The 21914-nt window shown below is 46.0% G+C and overlaps 2 protein-coding genes across 2 annotated transcripts in view; one reads left to right on the forward strand and one right to left on the reverse strand.

The window, feature by feature from the left end:
* Positions 1–10005, forward strand: NIPAL4 (NIPA like domain containing 4). The gene is made up of 7 exons (XM_018073652.3): positions 1–98; positions 1727–1975; positions 4008–4064; positions 5081–5171; positions 6297–6457; positions 6543–7126; positions 7510–10005. Exons 1-7 carry the CDS (start codon positions 62–64, stop codon positions 7519–7521), a joined length of 1191 nt encoding a protein of 396 aa, XP_017929141.1. The 5' UTR covers positions 1–61; the 3' UTR covers positions 7522–10005.
* The window catches only part of ADAM19 (ADAM metallopeptidase domain 19), a 23571-nt gene continuing 10736 nt past the window's right edge, over positions 9080–21914 (reverse strand). The window contains exons 10-21 of the mRNA XM_029960168.1: positions 20999–21176; positions 20082–20171; positions 18667–18862; positions 18310–18418; positions 17567–17759; positions 16928–17008; positions 16088–16196; positions 15850–15985; positions 15548–15614; positions 14799–15002; positions 12120–12266; positions 9080–11567 (exon numbers count right to left, since the gene is read on the reverse strand). Of these exons, the coding sequence (XP_029816028.1) occupies positions 11493–11567; positions 12120–12266; positions 14799–15002; positions 15548–15614; positions 15850–15985; positions 16088–16196; positions 16928–17008; positions 17567–17759; positions 18310–18418; positions 18667–18862; positions 20082–20171; positions 20999–21176 (1585 nt within the window). The 3' untranslated portion in view covers positions 9080–11492. The remainder of the gene's footprint in view (positions 11568–12119; positions 12267–14798; positions 15003–15547; positions 15615–15849; positions 15986–16087; positions 16197–16927; positions 17009–17566; positions 17760–18309; positions 18419–18666; positions 18863–20081; positions 20172–20998; positions 21177–21914) is intronic.

Genomic DNA, 21914 nt, shown 5'->3' on the forward strand with positions numbered 1-21914 from the left:
CCAGCCCTGCCCAGCCCGGCTCTGCCCTCGGGATGCGCTGAGCGCCCGGAGCACGGAGGCGATGGAGCCGCTGGAGACGAACAGCAGCTGCAGCAACGGTGGGTGCAGCCCCGGGGGGAGCGGGACCGGCCCGGGGGGAGGGCGGGAGAGGTCCGGGAAGGGGCTGAAGCCCGCGGCACCCCCCGGCCTTACCCCCAACAACCACCCCCACCCCGGCTTTGGGGCTGTCCTCTGTCTGCTCTGTTTGTTTTTTTTCTGGATTTGGGGTTTCTTTTGCGTTTCTTGAGGTCTGTACAGGAATGGGAAAACTTGAGCCACGGAGCCTGCGCTGCTGGCAGCCAGCACCGCGCTCTGCCAGCCTCACAGCACACAGAGAACTTGTGTGGGACTTGGGGGTTTGGTCCTTTAAAGATTAACTAATCCAGTCGATGATCACCCCATCTGCTGCCTTACACTTGTGCCCGTTGTGGAGGTTTTCACCCAGACGGGGAGGCAAATTCCCCCCGTATCTCCCAAGAAACTTACTTCCATGATCAAAGAGGTTTTTCTATTAGAGAACCTTTGGAAATTCTTCTAGAAAGTCACTGGAATTTTTTCCTTTGGAAAAAAGTTTATTTCCAGTTCAGATCCAAAACCTCAGCTATGTGTGCTAGGGCCAGGGCTTGCAGCTGCAGAAAATCTAAGCCAGTCTCCTGGTTCAGGAAAAACGTGGGACCCATGCCCAGGTTGCTGGTAGTGCTGGGAGCAGTTTAGCCATTACATGCTCCTGCCTATACACACAAATACTTGCTCCATATTTCCTACACGAGTTCAGGCAGAAAATTGAAGTATTTTACTACAAAGGGACTTTTGTGACACTCCACCTGGCTGCTCCTTTCCCCACAGTCACAGTCGTGCTGTCTTTACTACACTCGGAGTGAAGATTGCAATAGAAAGATGTGCTGGGTGTGGTAGGAGTGTCGGGGTGAAAGAAATTCAGCAATTTTCCCACCCACACACAGCAACACACCTTGGCCAGAGAGGCAGGGCTGTAGTGCTCTTGGTGTTAACAGCAGAAAACCGTGACTGCTCTCAGTCATTCCACACTGGCAGGACCAGGTTTGCTTTAGGAGCACTCAGGCACTCTACAAATAGGTAGAATAAAACCATTAAAAAGCAGGGGCAATCTAGAGATGAAACTTTGGTCTGAGACTAACCTGTTGTTGTCTTATAACACAGTTCAGTACACAGAGCTGGAACAGATGCTCAGTTACAAAGTGCTGGCATCACTCCACATTAAACCTGAAGTTATAAGCTGCAGAGGTAAAGATTAGTTGGCTGGACTGCACCAAGGCCTTTGAATCAACAAGGTTGAGTGTTGCTGACGCATAGTTCAACCCTATAACATCTGAGTTTGGTGGAGATACTCTGGCATATATATTTGTAAGTTCAAATTACATTATTAGAGAGGTCTTTGTGGCCTTCCAGTTCAGTGTGTAGACTGATCAACACGTTCAGTGTCCAAGAGATGGTTGAACTGCAGGCCATAAATCTGTCACTCACCTTACCATTTCCACATGTGAATAAAGAGGTGTCCTGAGTTTTTGAGAGCTGGTGGGTATGTGCTGTTAGGGTGGCAGCATGGGTGGCTGTTCAGGGGGACATCTGAGGGAGTCCAAGGGCAATAGAGACACTCTTGATAGTCATGTCAGTAATTTGCTGGTTTGTCTCCACGGTGGTCTCACAGGGTCTCTGATCACCCTTTCGTGCCTTTCCCGCCGGGTTGTGTGCCAAGTGATCAGCGATGCCGACCCAGCTGACTCTGCCCAGGACAACGGGACTTCGGATAGTTTCTGGATAACTCAACTGGAAAGCAATTATGGATTCTACATTGGCCTGGGTTTGGCTGTCTTCTCCAGCTTCCTCATTGGAAGCAGTGTCATCCTCAAGAAGAAGGGGCTGCTACGGCTGGTGGAGAAGGGAGGCACCAGGGCAGGTAAGGGTTTGGGGGGGGGCAGGAGGGAGAAGGTTCTTCCAGGAACCACGTACATCATCCAAACTCCAGCACTCATAAGGCAAGGGGACACCTCTGGGTACAGTCAGCAATGTAAATTTGGCCTTTTGTGGATGCATTTTTGTGTGTGAGACTGAGACAGCAGTGCTGTGTAGGAGCTGAGGAGCTAATTGGAAACGAGCTAAATTACAGAGCCCTGCACTGGAATAGCTCAGCTAAAAGCAGCATTCCCCTGCCTGGCAGAGCAAATAGCAAGTGAAGTGCCCTGTGCAATGAGATGTGCCCCCACCAAAAGAACTGTACACGTCCATCACAGCTCTTACATGGGAAGGAGTGAGGCCAGGAGGAAACAGAGTGCTGGAAGCTCTTTGAAATGGGCCCCTTTGCACAAAGCTGCAAGTCATCACCCTGACACAGACCAGCACAGCACTGTGACCCCACTCTTGCTCTTATTGATGCACTAGGCACGTGTACTGAGACAAGGACGTGGCCCCATGTACTTTAATTAGCAAAAGCCATTTATGAATGCAGGACTGCACGCCAGTGCTGTGTGTGAGCTCTGCTTGTGGTTTCAGAAGGGTTCCTTCTGAAGTATGTTGCTCAACAACCTGTAGATAACTTTCCTCTGGCACCAGGCTCTTAGGGTGAAGCGTGTGTTTATAGGTGGGCAGTGGTGCAGGAGCACTGCCTACAGCAGAATTGCACTGTGGAATTGGACACGTCCCATCAGCATTGCAAACGTGTTCTAGCAGCAGTGTAAGTCCTACCTGGCAGCTGACCTACTTGCATAACTACAAAACAAAGCAGTGATAATTAAAATACTACTGCTTCCAAGGCCTGACCTGGGAACAATTCTTAAATAATTTTTCAGAGGGAGTAAATATCACCGTCCCCATTTTACTGTGTCCCCATATGGGGACACAGAGGCATGGAAGGATGAAGTGACTGTCCAGAGTCAAACAGCAAAGCTACCAACAGCACCTGAGCCACAGACCACTCTCGAGTCTCCATCCTCTGCCCTTAGTCTGGCCACATGCAGCTGCTGGACACAGATAGGTTTGGCATTATATTTATACAAGAAATATCAGTTGCTTCAACTGTAGAAGATGTCTCTCTCCTCCTTCCTTCCATGAACTCTTCCCACAACAGAGCCAAGTGAGTGAAACAAGAGCAAACCCCTCCCTATTTTTCAGAATGTTTAATGAGGAATTAGATTAATGACAGAAAACTGCAGCTGACAAGAGTTCTTGAGAAAAAACACAAACAAGCAAAAAAAAAAAAAAAAGAAAAATCCCAAAACAAATAAACCAGCAATTTCTAAGGAATACCAAAGGATAACATTTGAACTTCAGCATTTGTGAACTTTTTGAGGAACCAGAAGAGGCTGAATTCTAGCAAAAGATTTGTCCCTGTATCCTAAAGTCTTCCTGTTCAGCTCTTCATTTCCCCTTGTCCTGTCTCACCCTTTAATCTCTCAGACCCAGGGTGTCACCCCTTCCATTTGAGCACATCACTTTTCTCCAAGGCAGGTCAAACACTGCTGTTACTGACAGCTCCAGTTGAGTCAGATTTATCAAAAATGTGAGCTCTCTCTGACCCAGCAAAATCAGGGTTCACAATGTCAGCAGGCTTAAGCTCCTTATGTCTAACAGCTTGTGGGTTAGGACAGAGCTGGATTAGTTCCCAACATGGTATGTCCATTCTTCCTTATTTACATCCCTTTTTTTTTCATTTAGTTGTTTCAGTGCCAGGAATTATTTTTCATCAGAAATGCTCAGTCACATCATGGCTCTTCCACATAAAGTTAACATCAGGTTTGCTGGCAGTTCATGCTGAGGCCCTGTAATACAGTCATTGTACACAGCAGTGTACAAAAGGAGCAGATAGCTTCTGGGACAGGACACAGAGAGCCTTCACCTTACAATTTATCCCTCTCCAAAGGGACATTTCTCATCTCTTGCTGTGATGAACATGGTTGTTAATTCTTGCATACCCATGTGCTTTTCTTCCCCAGGAGATGGAGGGCATGGCTACCTAAAGGACTGGCTCTGGTGGGCTGGCTTGATAACCAGTAAGTAGAAGCTCTCTCCCTGCTTTGAAGCTTTTACAGGGTCTGTCTCTGTGAATAAGATGTGGAACAAGCTGTCTCATGGCTTAAAGCCTGTTCTCTGTTGAGTTCCCCCATCGTCAGCAGAGGATCCTCAAGGAGAGGAGAGGCAGTGAGCTGTGCAGGATCTCCCTCTCCATCCCCCTGCAGGGCTGGTAGGACTTGCTAGCTCAGTTTTACCTGATCAAAAGCATGAAAAGCCAGGTTTTAATAAGGCAGCTGGCAGGTCTGCCTGTGTACCAGGCACAGGGCAAACAGCTCCTGTGTGTGTCTGGGGCTCCGGGAAAGGTTCCTGCTGTGGCACAGGGAGATAACAGAGGTGTTGGTAGCAGCTCCTTTCTTGAACAAGGCTTGCTTTCCCTTAGAGCAAGCCTTAAAACCATTCTTTTGTGCTGCAGTCTTAAATAGCTCCTCAAACTGGACTCAAAGTTGCAGAGAGAGCAGTGGATTTCACAGGAGGGTTTTTCAGAGCCCTCTTCTCCGGCTCTCACTGCGGCAGCAGCAGCTCAAGGTGCCCCCACTTTGCCCTGCCCTTGCAGCTCCTGTGAGCAAGCACACAGCCCTCACTGCTTGGGGACAAGGACAGCTCAGCCAGAGAGGGCACCACAGCCCCAAGGACACACTGGGGGGGTGAGGAGGAGCCTCCCAGCACTGGGGCTCCCACAGCTGCCCCTCTCCCTCATTAACCCCCAGACACAGCCTGGCTGGGCAGGAGGGTTTGGTGAGTTCTCATGGGTCACCCCTGACATGGCCAAGCCCTCCCTTGTGTGGGTGCAGGGCTCCAGGGGTGCCTCTCTGCTTGTGTTCATTTGTTATAGAGAGATTTTCACCCACTGTTTGCCCCTGTGTAGCAGCAGCATGGAACACCCATCATAAAACCCACTCTCAAACTGATTCCTTACTGGTTTGCAAACCCACAAGAGAAAACATAAAATGTACACTGTAACTCACTGGTATTTATTTTTCTTGTGTTTGTTTAGTGGGTGGAGGGGAAGCTGCCAACTTTGCTGCCTATGCCTTTGCTCCTGCAACTATTGTCACGCCTCTGGGGGCTCTGAGCGTGCTCATAAGGTGATTTTGTGTCTATAGTTTGCAATTTGCCTTTTTTTTTTGTTCGCCTGTTTGTCTTGTAAAGATAGAAGGAATTTGAAGTGATGCTAATATGATTTATTCTGCCTAGAGGAAAAAAATGTTTCAGTGTTTTCTAAAAAACCACTTTTAACTATTGTTGTCCTTTGGGGGTATCATTTGGGAACCATTGAATTAAGTAGACTGCCCTTCTTAGAGTGCTGCATGAGGATAGCAGCCACATGCACTGCAGGTTAAACTATTGCAAATATCATATTACTTCCTTCCTTATTCCAAGTCTTCATCCAATTCAAGGTTGTTTTGGTTTGTTTGTTTGTTTTGGTTTGATCTCGTAGTCAACAGTACTAAAAATCTAAATGGGTCAAAAATATCAGACTTGTTTTCAAACTGCCTCTCATTTGCCTTTTATTATCTAGGCTTTTAGGGCATTCTTATGTTGTAGGGTTTTATACTTCTGGCTGTTGACAAAAGGGCTGAAACCATATTTTATTTCTTTATTTTTAGAAAGGAGATTCCTACCAAAATACATGACTGAGTACTGAAGGTTTTATAGAAAGACTGTTATTGTGAAATGCATAAGCAGACTGAGAGTTGGGACTGCTCCTGGTGTCTTGTCCCAAATTTTTATGGACAACAACTAGATATTTTTGTAGATATATCTGTAAGCCCCGCACCTTCCAGATTCCTTTGAAGCTTAATAGTTCTGCCGATTTAGTTAAAATTAATGTGACTTTTGTTGTGAGGTTCAGGTTTTTTTCTGTGTTGCACTGGTCCTTGAAGTAACTTCCTTGAGCACTAAAAGCTCCAAAATGCTCAGCAGCTCATGAGTGATTCTGTAGGCCCTGAAAATATTTCTGAGGATGTGTTAATGCATACAGCATTTTTGCACATTGCTGACTCAAGAGCTGTGATCTACAGATCACACCTGCACCTCTGCAGGTTCAGCTCAGTAGATACAATGTGACTGTGTATTAACACACCGGAATCCAACTAATTTACACCAAATTTGTGTCCTTGTATCACATGAAAGTATTCTTAACTTTATTTTAGCTGCTCTTTCTTTAAAGGACTGTAAAGCACCAGCTGACATTATTCTGTCCTGTGCAGTGCCATCCTGTCTTCATATTTGCTTGGAGAACGGCTCAACCTGCTGGGAAAGCTGGGCTGCATGCTGAGCCTGGTGGGCAGCACTGTGATGGTGATACATGCTCCAGAGGACGAGGAGGTCACCACTCTGGATGAAATGACTTCCAAGCTGAAAGAGCCGGGTATGCAGGAGGGCTTGGGGCTTGGCAGTGCCTACCGCTCCCTGTTCTTGCTGCTCAGTTTTGAATTCTCCTCTCCCTCTTCCAGGTTTCCTCGCTTATGCTGCGATCCTCTTGGCACTCTGCTTCCTCCTGATCTTCTACCTGGCACCCCGTTATGGCCAGAGCAACATCCTCGTCTACCTCACCATCTGCTCCGTTATTGGTGCCTTCTCCGTGTCCTCGGTCAAGGGCTTGGGAATTGCCATCAAGGGCTTCTTTGCCGGCCGGCCTGTGCTGCAGCACCCACTGACATGGATCCTGGTCATCACGCTGGTGGCAGCCATCACTACACAAATTAACTACCTCAACAAGTCCCTGGACATTTTCAACACCTCTTTGGTGTTTCCCATCTACTACGTGCTGTTCACCACCATCGTCATCACGACTTCCATCATCCTCTTTAAGGAGTGGGTCGCCATGACCGTCGTCGACATCATCGGGACAGTTTGTGGCTTCCTCACCATCATTCTGGGGGTGTTTTTACTCCATGCCTTCAAAGACCTGGATGTCAGTTTAGGGAATCTACCACAAGTCCTCCAGAATGAAGAGCAAGTGCCGGTCACCAGAGATGACAAGAACATCCTGATAGAGGTGGACAACTCCAGCATCGCCCCAGAGGATAAACCCAAGGTATTCATTCACCTAGCACGTTATGTGTGAGGGACTGGAGGGTGGGTGAATGGGTTGACCAATATTCCAGCTGTCACTGAGCAGTTTAAAAGACTTTCTCCAGGTTTTTGGATGGGATCTCAGTCACGGTGTGGCAGCAAGGGGTATGTTTAATCCTCGCTGTGCCTTAATACATGCGGCCACTGAAAACAAAAATCCTCTTGAAATATGATAGTCCTGGGACAAAGCTCCTCTCCAAGGCCCCTTCCCATCTCTTATTCTTGGCAGGGCTAATGTTTACTCTTGAACTCCTTCCCCTGGGTGGCCATTGATGTCTTTATTTCCAGAGCTTGATTGAGTCATTGATTTGTGGGTTTTATCTTTTTTCTGTTTTTCCTTTCTAGGCACTGGCATGAACTCTAAAATACACACCAGTAAAATACACATCAAGTGGAGATGAGAGACAAGACCTGAACAGTGCACTCCTGCTATTCAGACTCTGCTCATCCATATTTGGTCAGTTGCTCTGCAAATAATGGGACAAGAATATTGGTGAATATGGGCAAAACTTGGCAATTTTTGGAATAGGCACTGGCTCAGGCTCAGTGGCTGGACCCAAACCATGAAGTGCTTTTGGACTGTAGCAGGGAAATCTTTTTCAACTTTTGTTTTTCTGTGAGATCCAGGAGTTTCCCTGCAGCACAGTGTTAATTATTTTTATGGGAGTTTTGGTTGTTTGGGGTTTTCTTTTTCCTTAGCAGCCACGGTGCCCAGGCCATGTTGATGTGGTTGGTGAAGTTTCTGGGCCTGATCCAGACCTCACCTGAACAAGGGGCAGCCTCTTCTCAGGCTGGGGAGCTCTGTCAGGATAAACTCCATGTCAGGAGAAACACTGCCATTGTCCCCAAGACTGCTTGTGATAATCTTTTCAGTCTGATAGACAAAGTGGCTCTAAATGTTAAGTATTTTTTTCCTTAGGAAATATCTTGACCTTTGCGAGCCCCCCAACTCTTTCAGCCCCTGTCCTTGCTATCATTTAAGCCCCAAAGCTTTTTTGTTGCTGTTTAGAAAGAGGTATGAGCTGCATGTTAAAAGCTGAACAGGTATAAGAGGGTGATGCTCTGCAGAGCTGCAGGGATGCAGTTTATCCCAGAGCAGTCCCGCTCACCTCTCTCCATCTCTCCCAGTACAGTGCACTTGGCCTTTTGCTCACGGCTCATCTTGGAAACACCCTTGGATTTGGTATCATTGGTCAGGATGAAGGAATGGGAGAAATAACATTTTTAGCTGAAAAGTGAAAAAGGAAGGTATTACTGCAGTTGAAAGGTTTTCCCATCTCACTGCTGGGTCTTCTGGGGAGGCTGGAGTTCATTTGCTGGCAGCAAATCCCAAACAGGGAGCAACAAAGCCTGAGCCGGTCCAGAGGCAGCTCTGCCTGGGTTATCCCTGGACCACAGCACACACTGATGCTGCCTGAGATGCTCACCTGGTTATACCTGGGTCTGAGCATCACTGAGCAAATGCAACTGGGGGTTGCAGGAGAGAGGACTATACAATCTCTTATTTTAATAACATTTCAGTACTATTTTTTTGGAATGTGGAAAGGAAAATAAAGGGTTTTTTTCTAAAAAAAAATATAACACTTGCAGGTGGATCTGAAAGTTTTTAATGATTTCTCTCATCTTACTGGTGTAGCCCTAAAGGATAAACAGGCTGAGGAACAACAGAAAGAGCATCAGGAGCAGAGTAAAACAGCAGCGACCTCCTTTGGTGGTAGACAGTAATCCAGGTCACTCACTCGAGCTTTGGTTTCAGCATCCTAATCAGTGTAATGCTTCACGCATTTTATTTTAGAAAATGACTGTAAATGGGACTCAACTCACTGCCTAGAACTGTATATCATAAAAGCCATTCCTCCAGCAATCCTGCCATCTCTGGAGAAATGCCACATAGAAAATGAAGATTTGAACCGAGGTAATGAAATAGCACACAGTGGAAGGAGCATTTGTTAATGACAACCAACAAATTTATTAAAACCAGGCAAAAGGCACAATGACTTGCATTCAAGTATTTGCATAGATGCATAGAGAGCATTATTGTAAACCATTAATAGACCATTAATATGGTGGACACAGGAAAAAGTGAGATGTATTTTAATATATGTTCTCCCAAGTAACATTATCTTTCAAAAAAACCAGGTTTTACCATCCTCCTGCAGTTCCCCTGTTCTCATTCATGCAACTTGCACACATCTGAAAATTTATAAGGACTTACTTAAAACTGCCTTCTGGAGATTTTTATGATATTCCAGCAATAAAGTTTTCCATTGGAGTTTGGGCACGTCCAGTTGTTCTCTGAGCACTGTGTGTCCAGGGGCATTTTTTAAAACCTTGATCCCATGCTCACATGAAATGCAGTGAAAATAATTTTAGTGATTTCGAGTGGCCATTTGCTGAAGATCAGGGGTTGGAGCAGAAGTGTGCTGCTGTGGCCTCAGTGAGGGCTCAGAGAAAAGATCAAGTTCTTGTGATTGAATCTACTACTACAGTGTATGTACAGTCCTGCTCCACCTGTGAGCACCAAAACATGCCATGACATCCACAGCCACACTGGCTGCACCCCAAGGAACAACAAATTTTGGGGGTTCTTTGAATATACGTTTTTATATGTAATATATCCCAACTATAGAAAAAGACATACAAAGATCAGAAAACTGTTATCTTTCACTTGCTAGACCCTGATTCAGAAAGGAGTTTTTTTAGGTTGGTTTGTTTTCCAGGCACATAAAAGGTAAGAAAAGGTCTAAAATTAGTGAGATAAGGAATAATCAGCGAGAAATTCAACCCTGTGAACTGTTTCCTTGTGGAGAAAGAGGTAGTAAAGTTGTGAAAACTAGTGTGGTTTAAGTCCTTACAGATACACTACTACATATAACTACAAATTTAATGAGTACTTGGAATTTCTCTGGTTGAGTTTTTTTTTAGTAAGTATATCTTAGGGAAAGAGAACCATCAGACAAGACTCTTTTTCTTTATGCCAATAATACAGTTTCTCACATGTGGAGCAGCAGTCACGCTGTTTGAGGATTTTTCCATAATAAATCAGACACAACAGAGCTGTTGTAACCACAGCTCCAGATTTCCCTGTGTTCTCCTAGGGAATCATTTCAAGGAAAAAAAAAATATCTGGCATAACAAAAGGTCTTAATTTAAAATCCTGAGAAAAAAAAAAAACAACCATACAGAAGTCCAAACTATTAGGAGAAGAAAAAAAAACAAATTCATAAGGGAGAATCCTCAGGGTCAGAACCATCAGCTGCTTAAAGTGCACACAGACAGCTCTCTCCATCCATGGCCTGGAGGAAAAAACCTGGAGTAAAAGAGCTGTCATACAAAAGCACCATGTGTTGTGTTAATATTTCTGCTGTTTCTCCACTGGGCATTTTTAAGGTAGGTTTCTCAGTGGTTTGGGGATTAGACAGCCCATGCTGAGTTACTGCTCAGCACAGACTGAAGTCTGAGATGTGCAAAAGTGTCTGTTGATGGCGGTACCGCATGCTGGAGAGGAGGTCTCAGCACTGCCCTTTGCTGAGCTTCCTTCTGGCCTTTTGTTCTGTCTCTTGGCCAGTCTCCCTGTCGTACCTTAAGTGTGTCCTAGTGACATGGATGAGAGCTCATGGGCCATGCTGGGGATGCTTTCAGGTTTTACAGCACCGAGGGAAGACAAGCAAGTGCTGGAGGACAGGCAGGTTGCAATGCTCTTGCTGAAGATGGTTATATAGGGAAAATAGTCAATCCACTCTACTAAAGCCAAAACCCACAGTGGCCCACAAATTATATTTCCCTGGTTTGCTCCCTGTTGTGGCCCCACTTGCCACACACTGTAAACTGAAAATAAACTGAAGAAAGTTACCACCAGCTGCCTTCTGCTCTCCCAGGAGGCAGCGGGTTCTTAATAGCACCAACGTATGCTCCTGCAGCTGCATGGAGGGGCTGAGGAAGCCAACAGGACTGGGGCTCACATAAAAGCCCATCAGGGCCAGCACCAGCACTCACAGCTTGTTCTCCCTGGTAGCACTTCAATAACTGATTAAAAACACGTGAAACCCCCCCTCACCTCATCCCTGCGTTGGATATTGCACAACAATGTTTAAATACCGTACAAACAAGTCATCCCTACACGGAAAAGGCTGTCAGCAGAGAGGGTCCAGCTCAGCTTGGCATGTACCTGGGGCACTTCTGCCACACCTGACTGCAGCTTGGTGAGTCACAGAGGAAACGGGAGGCAAGAGGAGAGGAACGGAGACACTGTGGCAGGGAGCGTGGTTTTGGGTGATGAAGGCCATCCAGTGCCCTGTGAAGGCCAGAACCAGCCAGAACAGATTGCTTCAGGAGTGCCCACGGGAGCCTGGCTGTCCCACTTTCCAGCTGTTTGCTGCTCCAGCCATCCAGACGCCAGTATTCTGGGTGAGATGGAGAAAGGGAAAAGAGAGAGGAGTGAGCAGTGATGGAAGAGCAAGCACTGCCCTTGCCCCCTCCTGGAGCTGATGATACTGCCAGCCAGGGGCAGCCTGCATTCACGTGCATCCACACCCTAAAAGCATCACCTACACAGGAAACTCTCCCACCAAAAGCACAATGAAATTCGTGCAGTTTTCTCCATTTTTCACAGCTGGCCTCCAGTATGTTGGAGGCTGGAGGCAATAGAACTGTGCTGTGTGGAGTGGAGGTGTTTTGTGTTAAGTGGTGCAGTGTGCAGGGCACTGAACTCAGTGTCTAAAAGTCCCTTATTAACTCCCCTTATTAAGGACAATTTTGGGAAACACTCCTTGCAGAGAAAGCATCTCCTTAGCCATGGCTAGAGAGGCTGGAAGGAATTTTTGTTCTTTACTGGGATCTTCAAGTCTTGTGTGAATCTTCATGTTTTTCTGCTCTTCACTAATGGTTCTGGGTCACACACACCTTTGATCCCCCCATTGCTCTGCCCCCCTCCCACCACCACACTCAGTACCTACCTCTGCCCCCGGCTGGAACCGTCCCGGAGTTCTGGTGTGTGCAGGGGGCAGTGGGACAGCAGGGCTGTTCCCCTGCCAGGCTCTGGATCTGGATGGGACAGGATCAGCTGGCAAAGCCCTTTGGGGTGGCCGGGGCCTCGAAATATCCTATGCAAGAAAGATATAGTTTTGAATTCTCAGCTTCAACAGATGCCCAGCCTATAAACAGAGATGATATTTGTATTCACTTTACATGGTGTGAACTTTTGGGTATGGACAGAGGTCCTTTGGACCTCCTGGGCTTCTTTCTTATTTTGCAGGTCTGAGCAGGCTGGGTATGGAGCTGCCCACCCCAAGATCTCTGGTTTGGAGTTAACCCCAGGGTTATTACAATCTATGGCTGCATGATGAAAAACAGGAGATGCCTTACAGAGTGGGCAGGAGTCCTCATCACAGCTGAGCCTTTAGCATCCCTGCCTGAGACAGAGGGCTGAGGGACACAGGTAAACCCATGCCTATGAAGACCTCCCTCTCCCTCTCTGACTCCAGAAGGGAGTGCAGGCAGCTGCCATTATGGCATGTTGTATTACACAGGTGATTTAGTGGTTTTCACTGTGTAAGAGTTTTTCACCTGTCAATTTTCATGAACACAGGATGACCTTAGGCTGCTGGGCAGCTGCCTTCAGCCAAGGACAGCCGCCTTCAGCCAAGGACAGCCAAACAGGGTAACAGGGTTCCCAGCTTGCCCTGCTTCCCAGATGGAGCTGTGGCCAGAAAGCGCATCATATTCTGGCTATTAAAGAAGGATCCAGGGGTTTTAAGCCCTGAATTTTGCAAGTAATAGAGAAGCTATGTTCCAGAGCCTTTTAAATAGCCACATTACTGATGCATTTCAGGCTGGAAGCAAGTTTCACACAGGTACACTCACTGTATACAATGCCTGTAAACACTGTATGTTTATAAACATGTGCCCACACAAATACATGCAGACCCACAAGCAATTTTTATTTGTTTGTGCACACAGCTGTCCCTAATAGAATACTTGGAGCATTATATTTTCCATTCATCTAATGAATTTCAGTGAAAAGTATGCCCCTGGGGAGGAGTTACCCCCACGAGAGCTGAATGCCTGTTGTTGCTCAGGCTCCGTGCTAAGTGCTGGCTTACAGGTGTTGATTTAACAAACACAGCTGCACTCACGACTTGGAGGGCACCCAAAAACCCTGCAGTCCCCTCAGACTACGCATAAATGCAGTGCTTGATGGCTTGTGGATCTATTACTCTCCAAGGATCTTGCCCTGTGACTCCAGGAAGGACAAGGCAGACTAAATTCCACTGACTGCCAAGTCTGAAGAAATCCTATAGGAATAGCAAGAGAGCAAATCTGGCAGCTGCTGCAAATGTCTAGGAAGGACACTGACACAGCAAACAGTGACATTAATTATTTCCCCTGTACCTTTTCCATATTGTAGCTCTCCATCAACCCAGAAACAGCAAAGTTTCTTTTGGAAATTTTATGAAAATTGTTCCATCTAGTTGGGCTGACTGAGACAAAGAGACTGGATGCACTGGGGAAGGCACACAATGGAGACTGTGGAGAACTTGTCAACAACCAGCTGGGAAGGATACCTATTCCTTATTGACAACAGTCAGCTTCCTGCTTTTGTTTTAGTTTTCTTTCCTGCTGAAGTGCCGGCTGTTCACAGGAACAATGGAGCTGGACACAAATCCCACTTGCTAAAATTTTCCTCTATAGGAATCCCTCAAGGGTTTGTTTTCCTCTATATCCTTCAGAGAGAGACTGCCTGGGAGCCAACCTCCTGCTACCTGCTGTAACCAGGCCCTTTGCTTTTTTGATGGTCTCAACCTAATATTTTGGCAAAATGGGCTTAAGTCTCTGAGTGATTTACCATCTTTTGCATAAGAATTTGTGATCTGTAGTAAGTTTAGAGCAAAGCAAAAGAATCCCCAAAATAACCTCATGGATAGGATGCTCACATAGGATGGGGTCAGTTTGGGTTAAGACTAATGTTTTCTACGAAACAGACTCAAGGTCCCATTCCTGCTCCACATCAAAATTTGTCTGAGGCTCACAAGGCTTTAGTCCAAATGCAAGATACCTGAGGGATCATCCCAAGGAATGGAGATCCTTCACTCAGTACTGAACCACTGACTGGTAATCTCAGAAGGGCTTGCTGGATGGAGCTCTGAGCAACCTGCTCTAGTGGGAGGTGTCCCTGCCCACAGCAGAGGGGGTGGAACTAGGCAATCTTTAAGGTTCCTTCCAACTCTATGATTGTATGATTCACATGGTAAGAGGAACTATGCCTGCTTAGGGCTATGCTTGCTTAGGGGAAAATTTGTACAGTCCTTTCATTCCTGACAAATGATCTCTGTGACTTGCAGCTAAAAACTCTTTCTATGACCATGGATACTGCTCTGTGATCCAAACTTCAGGTTCAGGTCACAGGTATTGGGGAACCTGAATTAAGTAATTGTGTGTGATAGGGTCCAGCACAGAGACCCTCAGCCACACTGCAAAGCAAGGAGAACCACCAGGAACTGTCCTGTGGTGAGACGGAGCACGCGCTGGTGAACACGGTAACTCCTACACCCCCCAGGGTGAGGGGCTTCACCAGCCTCCCTCAGAACAAACCTCCCAACAAACAGCATCTGCAGGACAGCGTCAGGACTCCATACCTGAGAGATGGGGGGTTTGGGAGCAGGAGGTGCTGGCCTGCTTGGGGGTGTCCGCCGGGCCACGTCCCTCGGAGGTGCCGGCTGTGCCGGGCCCGCGCCGCAGCTGTAGCTGGAGGAGGAGGCAGATGGCTGCTGCCTGCTTGTTTGGAGCCCTGGAGCTTGCTGGGCAGGAGGTTTTGGTGGGATTTCAGGGAAGCCAATCACCTGTGCAGGAGACCCACAAATCCCAAGAGTTAGGTATTTCTGCCTCAAACCACTTTTTTGCTCTATGATATTTGTGAGGATCTGCATGAGGTCTATGAGCCACAGTAGGAAATATTGCCTGCAACACCAGCGTGTGTTGCTATGTCTAGTGGACATTGATTAGATAGATTGGGACAATTTGGGATCATGAGTCAGAACTGGGAATCAAGAAAACAGAGTAATTCAAGCCCTTCTGTGGTGCTTGCAAATAAACTCCCGTGTTTGCCATTTCTACAGTTCTAAGAGAGGGATGTGACAGCAGAGGATCTATCAGGAGAGACAAGCAGCCACACAGGCCTGGTCAAAGCCCAGCTCCTGCCCATAAGGAAATCCCTAGAAACAGGTACTGCATTCAGCTCCCACTGACTTTCAGCCACAGGTGATGTCTGTCTATTTTTTTCTTTCATAAAACCAGTCCCTGACAGCAGTGTGAGAGGGAACCACATCCCACATCTTAGGGCAGCTGCTTCTCTCCCTCAGGAGTTGGAATGTGATCTTGGCCCTACCTTCCTCTGCTGCTGGGGGGTTTTCAACTTGAAGGCAGGGTTTGCGTGCCCAGTCCCAGAGGTGTCACTGACAACGAGAGACAGAAAAGAGTGTTATTGTCTTGATACATTTTTCTCCATTTTTTTTCCCCCTGTATTTTCTATTTTAATTTCACCAAAGTAAAAAAAATGAGAAGCAAATACTGACTATACCAACAAACCCATCTAGTTACATTCCTCACAGCCTCTACAATGCCTCTTCTGTCCTGGCACTGAAGGTGGGAGGAGGTGCAAGCAGACAAGGCACAGCACTGACAACTTACCTGAACTGTGGTGTCTTCTTTAGAGAACAGATGGCAAATTTATTCCAGCATTTCAGATAATAGAATAAAAACATGATTCCAATGAGAAGAAGAATGGGAGCCAGGATTGCAAGAGTTATCACGACTGCTGAAGAGCCTGTGGGCAAGAAAGTAGAGTTTGTTAAATGGAAATCTCTCTGGTCCCAATCTAACACAAGTCCTTCTGAAGTGGTACCATCACAGAGTTGGTCCCACTCACCTTCAGGCGAGGGGGGACCACTGTCCAAGCTTCCTCCCCTCCCCTCCTTGTTGCAAAACGGGGGGTCCCACCCCTGGTTGCAGTGGCAGTTCTTGTTGTTATTGCAGACCTGGAGTAGGAGGATTCAGAGACTTTAGTGCCAGCTACTAAGGACCCTGCAAGCTAAAACTAATTAAGCCATTGCTGAATAAAGCACTACAGAAGAAACTGTCATAGGCATAAATAGGGAGTTAAGTGCCTGGAAATCTTTTTTTTCAGGGCGTGAAAGTGCCATTTATTGCCTCAGATATTCTCCCTTTCTCCAAAAGACAAGGGTTCTTCAGCTGAAGTGCCAATAACCTGAATTCAGGAGAAATGCAGCATTTAGAAACACCTTTCTCTTATCTCTAAATAGAAGGATATGAAGATTTCTCATTGCTTAGGCCAAATAGCTTGACCCATTCATATTTGGCTTTTCTTTGCATCCCCTGGGGGCACTGCAGAGCAATTTGGGATAAACTGTTCTAAACGTGAATTTTACTATGTTTTTCCTTTGGCAAGTCTGATATATTTTTTTACTCAATCTAAACTGGGCCCAGAAGATTTCTCTTTAAGATTGCCCCTTCTTGTTTTTCATTCATTGCAATTCATATCCCTCCAGTAGACCTCCTTAAATCACATGTCAAAGGGAAGCTCACGGACCAGAAAATGCATCAAACAGGAAAGGAATGTGCAGATTAATAATCAAGAAGCCAAAGTCTGGAGCAAACCTAAGCATGGTATCAGAACTGAGCTGAACGACCGCCCACAGAAGCCCATCCTGCTTCAGCCTGAAATGGAGATGAAAAGGAAGACACTTACTCCATGCCCATGGCACTTCTTGCTACAACTTTCAAAATCAAAGATGATGGATGTGTTCTGGCAGCGACCCTCAAAGCAAACCTGCAGAGAAAGGATCCAGAAACTCCGTGTTAGCTCTTTGAGCTATGTACCACATTACTGCCTTGTGTTATTTTGTGATTTGTGGGGTCGCAGGCACCTTGGAAATACAACTAATTCTCTGGGCAGAACAACAGGCCATGAAGGTAACCTGGTTCCCAAGCAAACAGTTAATCCCTAAATCCCACCTAATGTGCATCAGAGGAGTGGGTGCTCTGCTGTCAATAACTTGGCTTAGCTGTGGCAAGTCTCTGAAGGAGCTCTCACATGTCTTGATTTCCAATTCTGTGTCTTACTTCTAAGCAAAACAACCTCAACTAACTAGCAAATCTCAAATGTAGCACTGGCCCTGGACTTCATCTGGCAAGGACATCAGGCCTGTGGTGTGTGTTCTTTTCTCTGAAGCCTCTAAGAAATTATTTTTCTAACAAATATAAAAATCTCCTACAAAGGCACTGGACATAAGAAACTAATGGCTTGATAACCAAAAAGCACATTCTGGATGGGAAAACTGATACGCTGAAACCTCCCCCAAGCCATTTCAGGCAGAACTGTACCTACATGATGGCTCCCACATTTTGTTCCCGTCAACACCAAGCCAGGATCCAGCATCTCCTTTTCCTCACTGTCAGGTCTGTACACGTGGGTCCCTCGGCACATCTGCGTGTTGACAGTTGTGTCTATGGCCACTGCATTGGACTGCACAGGCTTGGAAGCATAGCTCTGGCACTGGATCTTCCCACATTTGGCATCTCTGATTTCAAAGGAAAGGCTAAAGTGATTATTTCTGGCCTGCTGGATGTTTTGCAGGCATCAGCTCTACATGTAAATTAAAGCAGCAGTGTTGAGTCATTGTTCGATGAGCAGACACTGCCCAAGAAATAGCCCAAGCAACAGTGTCTGATCAGAACTGATGGTACCATCTCACGGTCCCCATGGATGGGGGGTGATGTCCCCATGATGTCCCCATGCCAACCTCAACAATATCACAGTTAAGACTAAGAAATTTTTGTCTCAGATAGAAAGCTACATTTCATTTACAGTTTTAAAAATCCCCTCTTCTGTTGCTTTGAAAAGAAAATATCAACTAGATGTTTGAAAATGCAAAAGGTAGGAAAATGGTGAACTGAAAGCTTCAGTTTTAAGGGCTCTAAGTTCGACAAGGATGCTGCTGGATTCCCAGAAGGCAGAGGGAAGGAGTGAAACCAGTTCATGGATCAGTTTTATCTACTGGCCCATAATTTTGTAATATATAAAAACATGTTCTCCAATGAGCAAGTCTTGGCTGCCACTCTGCTTTGTACCTGGTCTCACACTTCCTGTAGTTCCCGTAGATGTCCTTCCCACAGTTCCCATAGATGTCTCCAGCAGCATTAACCTTCTCAAAGCAGGCATCTGGTGCTGGCCATGCTCCTGCAAGGAAGAGACTCGTGGCTGATTCCTGTGGAGCCTGGCAGCCCATCTCACCCCAGGCCAACCACTCAGTTGTTCTTTTTCTGGAATGCTTTGGGCATGGGAAATTTTTGCTGCCTCCTCCAAGCGAGTAAGGCAGGAGAAAAGGCTCCTCAGACTTTGCCACCGATAACGGGTATGGGAGGTACTACTGCCTTGCACAGGGTGAACAATAGCAGGATGCCACATAATGCTGCCTGTTGCCTTACCTGGTCCCCACAGCTGCACACACTGGTCCCTGTATGTGAGGCACATGCCACTGTAGCAATAGGCCCTTCCTCTGTCACAGGGAGCCCCATCAATCTGGTAAGAGTTGGGGGGGCAAAACGGTGACTCGCCAGTGCAGTATTCTGGGAGGTCACAGGGTCCTGACACTTCCCTGCAGAGAGTTCCTGGAGACATCAGCTAAAAAGAGACAATGGGGGGGAAAAATGAATTTTGCTTGGCTCCTTTGTGGTTTCATGCCTGCGCAATGTCTCCCTGTAGATAAGACAGAATCTTGCGTGTCACTTTATCCTCCTTGTCTTAGGTTTTTTGAGGTCAGCAGTGACTCATATAACCATAATTTCATTAACTGGGTGAACTATGTAGAGTCAAATTAATGACTGGATCCCCTCCCTAAGCAGCAATGAGATCATTCACAGATGCTGCTGGATCTCATGGGGACACTGATCCATCTCGCTCTACCCTTGGGTAGGATCCAATTTACCTGAACCATTTCTGACAGATGTTCATGTAATCTGTTCTCAAAGCCCTCCTTGTTTGGGAAGTTTGTTCCAGTGTTTGCCTGTCATTTCTCCTGGAGACATTTTCCTAATGCATAACGTATGTCTCCCTTGCTCATGAGTTTATTCAGTTCATTCTTCTCCTGTCCACCATGCACATGGAGAACAAAGGGCACACACAGTTACATCTAGGAGGTTGTTCCAAGTCTTTTGTGAAAGGAATGACTCCAGGTGGTTTTCCACATGCTTAGGATAGGTCAGTAAGAGCAAGCAATCAATGTGCAAACAAAGATGAGACTAATAGAAAAACAATTGCCTATGTTCCATTTTTGAATTAATTTGTTGTCAAAGCTTGATATCTTTGGCTCCAAAATCAGAAACATATTTTAACCAGCCTCTACAAGGAAAGCTGAGATTTAAAATGATAGTGGTCACAGATATATAATTCTCTTTGCCAGCATTTCTTCAGCAAGCACCTAAGCTAAAGGAATTCAACTGCACCTCAGAAAAGAGGGTTTGGAGCCAAGATAGCATCCAGCCTACACCCCAGAGGAAGTGTTTGCTCCAAGAGCTCTGTCTAGATTTCTTCTAGAGCCAAAGGACAGAAATATTAACTCTGATTAACCCCATCCCTAAGTGTTTGAAAGAAGCAGAGTGACTTCATTCCAGCAGCATTCATTGCTCTTCTTAAATTATCACAGGAGCAAATTAAATTAATCAGCCAGAAGAAAGGAACCCCACCAGTTTGACTGCACTGGTAGCTGTTGTACCTAAAAGATCAAACCAGGTGAGGAGCTAAACTCTATTTGGCTGTTTGCTCCTCTTTCCCCTCCAGTTTTCAGCCTCACAATTCCACCCCCGTTATTCTCTCTCCTCTTAGGAAAACCCAGAGCTCCCACCTTGCACTGATGACAGCAGCTGCCGTGGGCACATTCAGCACCTGGCTTCAGGGAGCAGGTGCTGGCATCGCAGCAGGGGTTGTTGCACTCCTGGAAGACAGGGAGATGCAGCAGAGGTTGCAGAGCAGATATGAGGCTGACACTAATCTGTTCTCATACGTGATGAATTACACCAAACAAAGTACCTTCCTTCCACAGTGTGCTCATGACACACAGCACTGCACAACCATACCCTGTGATGGACTGACTGGTTGTACTCATTACACCTGGAGAGTCTGGGCTGCTGGTTCCAGCTCCCTGTTCTCTTATTAGTCAAAGGACAGATTTGGAGAAGTGGGATGCAGTGCTAACAGAAGCCCCATCCTTATCAGGAATGGAGCTGTAGATAAAGGGAACTTATATATGAAACTGTAACATCTGGAAGAATTCTTCCTGGACATCAGGGAAAATTTCTTCTCAGAAAAGGCTATTAAGTATTGGAATGGTCTGCCCAGGGGGGTGGTGGAGTAACCATCCCTGGAAGTGTTCAAGAAACTACTGGACATGGCACTCAGTGCTCTGGTCTAGTTGACAGGGTGGTAATCAGTCAAAGGTTGGACTCTGATCTTGGAGGTCTTTTCCAACCTTAATGATCTGTGATCTAAAATCACTTTTTCTTCTCTTTTTTAAAGGAAATTTTCATCACCTTTGTTCAGCCCTGGATTACACCATCTCTGAGTTCTGGGATGCACTGTACTACACACTGTGAAGTTAGACATGATATTGAACCTTGCTTTACATTTATATGCAGGGAAGGTACGTGTATCTCCTGCACAAAGAAAACCTGATTACAGATCATATAACTGTATTTGCAAAATACATAATAAAAACATTGTGTCCCACTAAACCCCAAATGGTTGGATCTGAACAATTGTTACCTCCACCTCTCCACAGTCACACTCCTCCCCGTCTTCCAAGTAGCCATTTCCACATTTTTTTCCACCATACATTTTCTTGGTATCTGGCATATTGGAGAGACACATGCCTCCACCAGACTGCAGATAATTCTCCAGCTCTCTTCTGTTGCACTGGTTGAACACCTTGGGGAATGGGTGCCTGAATATAGACAGAGGAGAAGAACATCAAGACAGATCTGGGCAATGATTTAGAGAACCAGAAATGAGCACATGCAAATCCTGACGAATGCCAAAGGACACAGGTCTCTTTCCAAAATCTATGGAGTTGTGCCAAACCAGATGGTGATTTCACATTCCCAAATAACACTTGAAGACAAGGTGAGACTGCACTGCAAGACTGTCTAGAAACATAATGGCCTGAAAATATAAACTTTACAGAACCAAAATATGTTGAGATAGATTTGACTTTTGGCAAGCATGGCTGTCCTTACCTGCTCAGTACTGGTGCTGTGGCTTATTTCTAACTGCTTGAACAAGCCTTGGAATCCAGCACTCAGCCTGTGAATAAATGCTTGAACCTAACTGCTAAAAATAACATTTAATTTTTCCTTTAATTTAATAATTCTACAGCCTCATTTTGAAGATTGTGAATATTTTCTGTCACACTGATTATTAATTTCTGTTACTGCATTGCCAGAATCTTGCACTCTGTGTATGACCATGGATGTGTGTGTGCATGCTGTGTGCTCTACTTGTGTGCCACTACATTTTCACTTCTGACATAAGTGTTTTTCCTTATTTAGACAAAACCATGCACATAAAAGATATCTATGGGGAAAAAAAACCCTGTTCAAACCTTCTAAACCCTAAGGAGGAAGGCTTGAGGAAAAGTGGAATATGGCTTTAAGTGAATGGGTTTGTCTCACACTTTTCGTGA

The sequence above is a fragment of the Manacus vitellinus genome, unplaced genomic scaffold, assembly GCF_001715985.3.
Source record: "Manacus vitellinus isolate BGI_N305 unplaced genomic scaffold, ASM171598v3 scaffold_25_pilon, whole genome shotgun sequence".
In the NCBI taxonomy this organism is placed as follows: domain Eukaryota; kingdom Metazoa; phylum Chordata; class Aves; order Passeriformes; family Pipridae; genus Manacus; species Manacus vitellinus.